The 9,280-nt window shown below is 42.0% G+C and overlaps 1 protein-coding gene across 2 annotated transcripts in view; it reads right to left on the bottom strand.

Annotated features, from left to right (window-relative positions):
- Window positions 1-7,262, bottom strand: part of LOC117462567 (protein MTSS 2-like) — a 102,812-nt gene extending 95,550 nt beyond the window's left edge. For both annotated transcript variants that reach the window (XM_034104860.2, XM_034104848.2), the window contains exon 1: window positions 7,036-7,262. In XM_034104860.2, coding sequence (XP_033960751.1) covers window positions 7,036-7,122 — 87 coding nt within the window. In that variant the 5' untranslated portion in view covers window positions 7,123-7,262. The remainder of the gene's footprint in view (window positions 1-7,035) is intronic.
- Between the last annotated feature and the right edge of the window lie 2,018 nt (window positions 7,263-9,280).

The raw sequence follows: 9,280 nt of genomic DNA on the forward strand, positions 1-9,280 counted from the left end.
TATAGACACCAAAAAGAAAGTATAATACTTTAAGTGTGAATCTATACGCCTGAATCGGCTTTATGATTTTCACTTTCTTTGGTTCATTTGTTCTGCTTTTAATTCGGTAGGTGAACCTATATGTTCATAAAATAGTGTGTGTGAGCATTTTCTGTCAACTCAGATATTATTTCTGCTTTTGTAAACTGTAGTCTGTGCTCAAGTGTTTCATTGTTGGTGTTGGTGCTGCCTGAATATGCTGAATGAAAGGCAGGTCTTCCTATCAAAAACATCATTTCTGATCCTAAATATCTTGGTGTCTTCCTTTCAGAAGGTCACATTGTTTTGTTGTCCTACACAATACACACATGTTTAAAACACCTTGGTGATATTTCTTTTTTCTTGTATTTTTTGCATTGCTTTGATAAGAAGGCAATTCCAAAGTAATGGAGGGTAATCCAGTTCCATTAACTAGTAATTGTAACAGAATACATCCTTAATGTACCCTTCCCAGAGCCATTTAATAGAAGAGTTACGACATCTCCGTTCACTCCAATGGACCACTTTTTTACAGCAATGGCGGATCGTGGAGCCTCTCAATCGTTCCCCGGAAGTTAGCGCCAAGGCTGGCAGAGCTGTGGAGTTGCAGCATAATACACCGTTCGTGACGGACTTTTAAAGGTAAGAAGAAGTTTAAAGATGTATATTGCGGATATTATCAGTACATCTGATTCAAATGAACATGTGTATTAAAGGATGTCAGTGGATTATCCCTAAATTAGTAGATTTAGGGAACGTTTACAGATAACAGATTAAGCTAGCATAGCGAAGCAAGTTAGCAACACACGTTGAACAGCCTTTTAATTGTAAATTCCGTTCTCTTAATGTCATTTCGTCCAACATGTTGAATTAGAGAAGAGGGGCTTCTAAACGGGATTGTATGCGGGGGTGGAGGGAGTTAAATATTAGATAAATATAACTTTGGTGCGTGTAAGAGTGAGTGTTTTTAGCAGAGCCATATTGTGTCCTTGTGATTCTGTTGATTATTACCCGTCTGTATAATGTTGCAGCTCAGCTGATTCTGGATTGATGGCAAAGGGAGAGGGACTTAAGTGAGAGTGAAAACACAAGGTACGTTTAATACTACTGTTTTATATAAGTAAACACGTTATCTCCCCAAGGCAATAGGTGTGCTATATAGGTGTGTATAACCCTTTCTCCTGTCTGTTGCTCCCTCTCTCAGCACAAGAACCAGAGGGGGATTCAATGGAGCCTGAATACCTGCACTGAGACCCTCATCCTGCACCCTGAGTCTCAACTCTCAGTGTTTTTCAAGCCTTTCCCTGTTTTTTTGTATTAAACAAAACATTAAGCTCTCCCAATGGTGTGGTTTTCGTTTTGTGAAAAAGTGCAAATGCAGTGTTTGTATATAAATCACATATTTTGTTGCTGTTGGTCGTGAAATTGCTCCTGCTGACTTGAGCCAGCCATTTTTTCCTCCGCTCTGTGTCAGTGGGGAAGCCGTACATTCGTACTCCTTTCTCTGAGCGATTTGAGCATCCCCAGGCAGCACATCAAACCATGGTGGCGACTAGGAGGCAGCACAGCAAACCATGGTGGCGACTAGGAGGCAGCACAGCAAACCAGGACAACACGGAGGAAAAGGCACCGACAAACTGCATGATATGCTCTTCTATGTTTATTGAATTCCATGTATTTGCAATGGATGTTCCTAAAGCAACACATTTAACATCATCATCATCATCATCATCATCATCATATCCTGTCGGTCTCCTGTCCTTTCTGAAAGCCATAAAGACAACATTAGTCATTTAGATAACTTGTGTCCTCAATTACCATGGGATTACTGAAACTACCATGAATTTAAGAAAATGGTAGAAATGAATCCAATCTGAATTTTAAAGCATTACTTTAGATCCCCTCCCTCTAAATGTATCAATAAACATTATAAAGTGATGCTCCTGACTACCATACAAGTTTAAGAAGATAATATTGGTTTGAAATAATTCAAAGCTATAAATAAACAGCAACAGGCTCTTTAACCAAGGCACTGTTAGTAACATGTAAACTAGTTGTTCACACTAATCCTAATATTATCACTTAATATTAGCAAATTCGATTTTATTTTTGAAAACATATTGATGTAAATACATACACATATCGATTTGTTGTATAAATATTGCAAATCAAAACCTTTATTCACTAATAATTACCAAAAATCGTAGTTCTATCTCCTGTTATCGATGCATTCACATTGCCCGCCATGAACTTCCGGGGAACGATCCCTCGTCTACATGAACCACGTGACGATAACCGTTTTTGGACTTCCGGTGTCGTAACTCTTCTATTAAATAGCTCTGACCCTTCCTAACCCTGGTTTTTGTGTAATCGCCCAAGTAATCCACTTAATATCCAAAGACCTCAAAACCTTATCCCAAGAACAAATCAACGAAAACTATTAATCAATCTCTTCCTTCTGACCGATGGCTTCTTCTTTGCCAAGCGATACATATTGATTAAAGCCGCATAGCTTCCTGTTGAGTCAAAGTGAATTTGAGGGCTGGTGACTCAGTTATCCTCAATCGCTCGCTGAGGTCCATTCAGTGGCTCCTTGGGGGATTCAGACTACGGGGCAGTAGTGTGTGTTGGCGCAGGTTGCAGTGATTGTAGTGATCAGAGTGAGCTGGATAGCGTAAACAAGAGAGCCATTAGGAGCCTCATGAATAATAGATGAAAACATGGAAAGTGAAGTCTTTAAAGTGGGATTCCTTGAACATTGTTTACCCAACTTAATTCTGTATCGTGTGTTTGAGTAGTGACTGAGAGAACAAACGAGAACAAGACAGAGAATAAAGATTTTTAAACGAGGTCTGTCATCAGTCTTGGTCTTTGGTGATATTGTTGTTGAAGTGTTAAAAGATATAGCAGATCTATTTTTAGAAGAGCTGACCATGACGATGCTAATTCTGGGAAACTCAGCTGACACAGCACCTTTTGTCAGTTCTCTCTTTCCTGTATGTTATTTAGGTTTGTGTGCATACGGTCTCCTTTGTTTACTTTCGTAACATAGTGACATCACTATGTAACACTCCCGCTTATATAGCACTGCAACACTTTGTACGTGATAGGCTAAGAGGCCGGACATCTTGATCAATCACAACAGAGCCAGCCAACTAACCAATCAGAGCAGACTGGGCTCTGGTTTCAGACAGAGGGTGAAAAGAGGTGCTGCAGCACAGGCAGTATGAGAAAAATGAAGAGCTTTTTGAACATTAAAGCATGGAGACATGTCCCAGTAGAGGCACACATTATAAATATGAACCCTAAAATGAGCTTAACATATCCTCTTAAAGTATCTGTCAAGGCTACTTTAACATTTAGACTGTACCGTTGGTCTGAACTGCTTATTGAGGTTGTAAATCAAGTGGGCTAAGTAGGGTCCTTTTCTCATAGACTTCTATACGATCTAACTCCCTGCTGGCAGTTTGAATGAATGCAGGTTTACTTCACTTTCAAACCCTGGACCTCAATGCAAAGTCGTCCATCCTAAAACACTACTACTGCTAATTATAGACCATTACTGCAGGACATACTTAACAAGAATCAATTGAAATTAGTGGTGCACGATAATTATCGGTCCGATATTAGGAATTATGACGTCATCCCGATAAACCCGATAAAAGTATTAATAGCCCCGATAATATACAATATATTTTTTGGGTAAAAAAACGAAAAAAGTACTGCGATGTGGGCGGATTGGGATGAGGGGCGCTTGTTTTTCACTCGGCTCCTCCGGGTTTTGCCAGTACTGTGGTGTTAGTGGTTTAGCAAGAGGGGAGTTTTTCACAAATCCAGCGCTCCCTTCTCACGCCTGGCTGTGGCGTAAATGGTGTGCGGCCGTGAAGCCAGGACAGTAAACAAACATGTCGTCGGTAGTATGGGACTATTTCAAAGTTTCAGAGTTAGATAGTTCGCTTGCTATTTGTATTAACAAATGCAATGCAGAAGTTCCATGAGGAGGGAAAAAGGCAACGAGCTATAATACTTCCAACCTGATCAGTCACCTGAAACATCGCCATGGCTACGATGGTGTGTTAAAAGCGTACGAAGACGCCTGCGCTGCTAAACTAGCGGCGAATCCAAAGCCAGCTGCAAAGGCACCGGGGCTTTTACCTATCGACGAGGCTTTTGAAAAAGGCAAGAACTTTGTTTGGGAAAATAAATATGGTCACTTTGAAGAGTCAGAACTGTTCTTGGCTTTGCTTTGTTCATAGTAGTAATGCTCATGTCATTTGCTCACTACTAGTCTTTTTTTTACCACCAGGTGCAAAAACTACAGGTACATTTAATATATATATATATATTATATTATTATCGGTTATCGGTATCGGTCTTGAGAAGCAGGAAGTTATCGGTATCGGTTTAAAAAAAAACAATATCGTGCATCCCTAATTGAAATGTGACATTTTACCAATAAAAACGTGCAGGAGCAACTCTCACTATGCACCTACATCCTGAACTCTGTTAAAGAACACCACAGATGCTGTGTCATGGCTGCTGATGTTGCCATGCAACACCCACATCGTTTTCAGAGAGATGGACATCATTACACGTTTATTATCCTCACAAAATGGTTGTTTTTGGCAGAAAAACTGTTTCCTATAAGACTCGTGATGTATGACCATAAGCAGGAACTCTTGATTTATGATCTGCGTGGCTCCCATTGCAGCTCCCAGAAGAATCTCCTCCAAAATACAGATGGATTGCCTGCGTAAAAGGAGCTGCTATGTGCCATCACAGAACAATAAATACTAAATATGTTCAGCTTCAGTCCAGATACTGTAGAGAGAAGTGTGACACCTATGCTATACTCAGGGCAGGCTGACATTTTCCAGACTTATTTGAAATATTTGAATGTGTTGTCACCCGAGGACATCATTCCTATCGCACCAGTTAAATATTGTTCTTGTAATGTCGGAAAATACTGAACAATTCTCTTCATGGTTTCCCCGAGCCCAAGGTGATGTCATAAAGCTGCTTTTAAACCTAACCATATCCAGTTTACTATTACATACACCTTACTTAAGATAACAGTGAACATATAATCCCCTAGTTTATTTGTTTATGTAAATATGTGTATGCTGCATTGTCGGACTATAGTGATCGCCAACAACTATTCTTTAGCGTTTCATATTGTTTCATAAATAGGTCAAGGGCATTTCTTTTAATGCAAAAATTAGGGATAATAAAAAAAGTATTCGTCCGTCATTCCGATTATCCATTAAAACCTATATATATATTATATTATATTATATCATTGATCAAAAGACATGTGTGGTGGAGGGTGAGTACATGCAGTTCACAACTATACAATAAGTTGAATTGATGTTATTAGTTAAGTTCATGTTCTTATATTGTGATAATACAGATTCATTGTTGAATGTTGAGAGTTGTGCACACCGCCCCTTCCCTTAACAAGATCACAAGGTTTTTCAATAATCAAGCCTCTTCATTTTGCTCTCAAACTTATTGATGCATTTAACGTTGAATATTTAAAACAAATCTTCCTGGGAACCCCCAATTCCTGCGCTTGGCCACCGATATCCCTGGGTCCTAACAAAACTCCTCTCTGGAAGATGGTTGGGCATTCTAGCTTGAAAATAAAACGGATGAATTGACTATCTAAGTAGTTACTGATCAAGTGCTAATGTATCAATGAATCCATGCATTATTTCAGCCCTGATGTATTGACTTCACAACTAGTGACAGCCTAAACAACTAAAAAAGAAAAGCCACAATATCCTTCGTTTTGTAGTGAAATCCTTCTTACCCAAAACAAGTACATTCACTCAAATGTAATTGAATCCATATAATACTCTTCAGATTTACTATTGGAAATATTTCATCTATGTCTGCTGGATTGGTATTGACTCCAGGACCATTCTCATGTTTCACTTTCTCCTGCTCCCACATGCTTCACAGAAAGCCAATAATCTCTCCTTATGGAACAATAAGAGCGGAGCACATGACCTCCATTTGGGGTCATCGGCTAGTGAGGCAATAAAATGTGCAGTGTGGAAGAGAGCCGCATTATCTTTCATATTCAGGTTGGAACAGACAAAGGGAGAGGAATGACAGGCAGATATGACAGGCAGATATGACAGACCCTGAATCAGAACATGTTGGATGGACGAGTGATCCGGGCGTGTAGCATGCTGGAGACATCAAGCAGCAGAACCACAGGCAGGCAGACCGACAGACAGACAGACAGACAGACAGACAGACAGACAGACAGACAGACAGACAGACAGACAGACAGACAGACAGACAGACAGACAAGGGAGGCTGGCTGTCTGACGGCAGCTCGGCTTCTCACGCCTTCATGTTTTCCTGCCAGATCAGCCTGACAGAAAATCAATGACGCTGCACTCTCACGGAGACGCACAGTAACCCGTGAAAAGAGCGAGGAGGAGAGGCTGAATGTGCAATAATCATGTCTGCACCTTCCCTCATACACAACAAGGTGATTATAATATGCATCTGATGTAGGCCTACGTAACGGAATGTGTGAAAAACATCTACCCTAAAGTATACAGGCCTCTGTAGCCTAATATGCCAATTTGCTCCACAAAGATAGGTGCCTGATTAAGACACGTTAATAGGATCCTGCAGGCTTATTAACACACACCCCGAAATGATGAGCAACATTAATAGCCAGACACATTGAGAACCCCTTTGTGAGCTGGTTGTGCACGAGCTGGGAAATGGGGGTGCGCATCACGTCAAACATGTCCGATAATGGGTGCATACGGGTTTACATGCGCAGCCAATATTAGGGAGGCGGGTTTCGCACCAACAACCGCCGCATTTCTCCATCTTACTATTAAATGAAAGGGAAATTAGTAGTCTAGATGTGTGGGTCAGGATACACTTGGAATAGAAACAGTTATTGGTTATGATTATAATGTTTTATTATGATTCTCAGGGACGCACGTGTGATTCGCCACCATCCCAGTGAAATAAGCTTTTATTTACCTTCATGTCGTTGACAATCGCCTGGAATAAACCCCCGAGGGCCCCGCATTCCTTCTCCACGGTCTCCATGTTTGCCAAATCCACCATTCAACGGAATTTGCAAAGCGCGCACCGACAGCGCGCTACCAACACTAGGCAGGAAAAAAGAAAATGCACAAAAAAAGAAAATGTATTTCCACAAGGTGGCTCTCCGGTTTCTCCTGTAAACCGGCAATAACGGAGGGGATGCAGCAAATGGAGGAGGAGGAGGAGGAGGAGGAGGAGGAGGAGGAGGAGGAGGAGGAGGAGGAGGAGGAGGAGGAGGAGGAGGAGGAGGAGGAGGAAGAAGAGGAGGGGTGAGAAAAAATGAAAAGATGCCGAAAGATATGCGGTGCTTCCAAGCAAACGGAAGATGGGTTGTGAGAGAGGAAAGACGGTCTCTTTCGCTGTCTGTCTGTCTGTCTGTCTGTCTGTCTGTCTGTCTGTCTGGATGTCTGGATGTCTCTCTCCGCGGCGGGTCAGGCAGGCGGTGTTCAGATGGTACCGGGAAGACCGCTCATCTTGGCGCAGCCAGCGCTACGCGGAGTCGGTGGGGACGCATGTGAAGGCAGCGGAGAACCGGGAGCGGTGGATCGCCGTGTGTGTCACTCAGTACTCAGGGTCTGAGCCCGTGCGTGTGTGCATGTGCGCGTAGGTGAAGGCAGGCTGTGATTGGCGCAGAGGTGGTGGGCTCAGCGGTGCGGGGAGCAGCCAGTAACACGATCCATGCAACTGCAAGGGAGTCACACAAAATAAAGGAGGCTGGACAACTCTGGACCCCCTGTCACATGGCACCACGCACGCTCAGACACACGCACATACACACTGTAGACCACCAGAAAAAAAAATTCAGCAGGGGGGAAATGTCACATTGCTTTAGCTGCCACAAGAGTGTGTGCATGTGTGTGGGAATGTGTTCCCATAATATGGAAGCCTGTTTGCGCCACAGGAAAACAAATACAGTCAATATATTGACTTACGATCTCAATATATTGACTTAGCTATCTCATTATATTGAGTTATATATTTTTTTTATTGAAACAATTATGTCAAATACAGAATAAGGCATAGACATAAATGATATTCATCATAATTATAAGGGACCTGTCACGATTCTCATGTTATGTCACGTTTGTAGTTTTGTATGTTTGGCTTTATTTTGCTGTTCTGTTCTCCCTGTCGTGTTTTCCTCTGGTTTATTGTCTGGTCCTTCTCCCTGTGTTTTTCCTCCTGTCGTTAGTTTCCCTGGTGTGTCTAGTTGTCTGATTGTGTTCCCCTGTGGCCCTTGTGTTTCTCCTCCCCTGCCCGGCTGTTTCTCGTCTCGTGATGACCCCTCCCTGTATTTAGTCTTGTCTCTTCCTGCGTTCAGTGTTGGTTCGTCTTTTGTTTGTGACTGAGTTCACCGGTGAGTGTTCTGTTTTGTCCAAATTAGTTTTTCATTATCCTTGAAATAAAGGTTAATCTGAGTTATCTGCATTTGGGTCCTGCTTCCTTCACTCAACCGTAACAGTACAAACCAACCACATATGGACGCAGCAGATGATCCATTTGAAGTGGAGTTATATTCATTGACCTTCTTGCTGGCTTGCAGCTATGGTGAATGGTAGTGATGGCGAGATGAAGCCTTATGAAGCTTTGAAGCTTTCCAGCCAATTGGTTCGCAAAAGGGTTCATCTCATGAGGCTTCATCATGGGCTTCATTTGAACACAAACCCCCTGTTGGTCAACGTGTGTAAAACAGGCAGATTGGACATCTCAACAGTGTGCTCTATCTATCTCATACCGAGTTCCCAATGAGTAAAGCCTTAGAATAACTCTAAACAACGAACATTAAATCATATTTTCATGTTAACAATATTGTATTTATTCCAGTTGAATGATTGTGATTGAAAAGCCTAAGGAGGCTGGTAAACATTGCAAAGAGGGATTTGTATTCCTTAATAATATTCATAAACTTAACCATGTTGTAGCCGGTATGCATCCCTACCACTGCCCACCAGCCACGCCCCGACACATGGGGTCACGCCGGCCAATCACAAAGCTTTGATGCGTTCAAGTGCATTATTCTGGCACAGGAAGATTATGTTATAGGACATCAACGATAAAACAGAATATTGTTGTTCTATTTTTAGACACATCTCGCGATCAACTGGGAATCTCCCCGCGATCGACCGGTCGATCGACTGGTTGGGCACCCCTGGTATAGAGGCTTACACACGGAGCCGTT

Source organism: Pseudochaenichthys georgianus, chromosome 3, assembly GCF_902827115.2.
Source record: "Pseudochaenichthys georgianus chromosome 3, fPseGeo1.2, whole genome shotgun sequence".
NCBI classification, from domain to species: Eukaryota; Metazoa; Chordata; class Actinopteri; order Perciformes; family Channichthyidae; genus Pseudochaenichthys; species Pseudochaenichthys georgianus.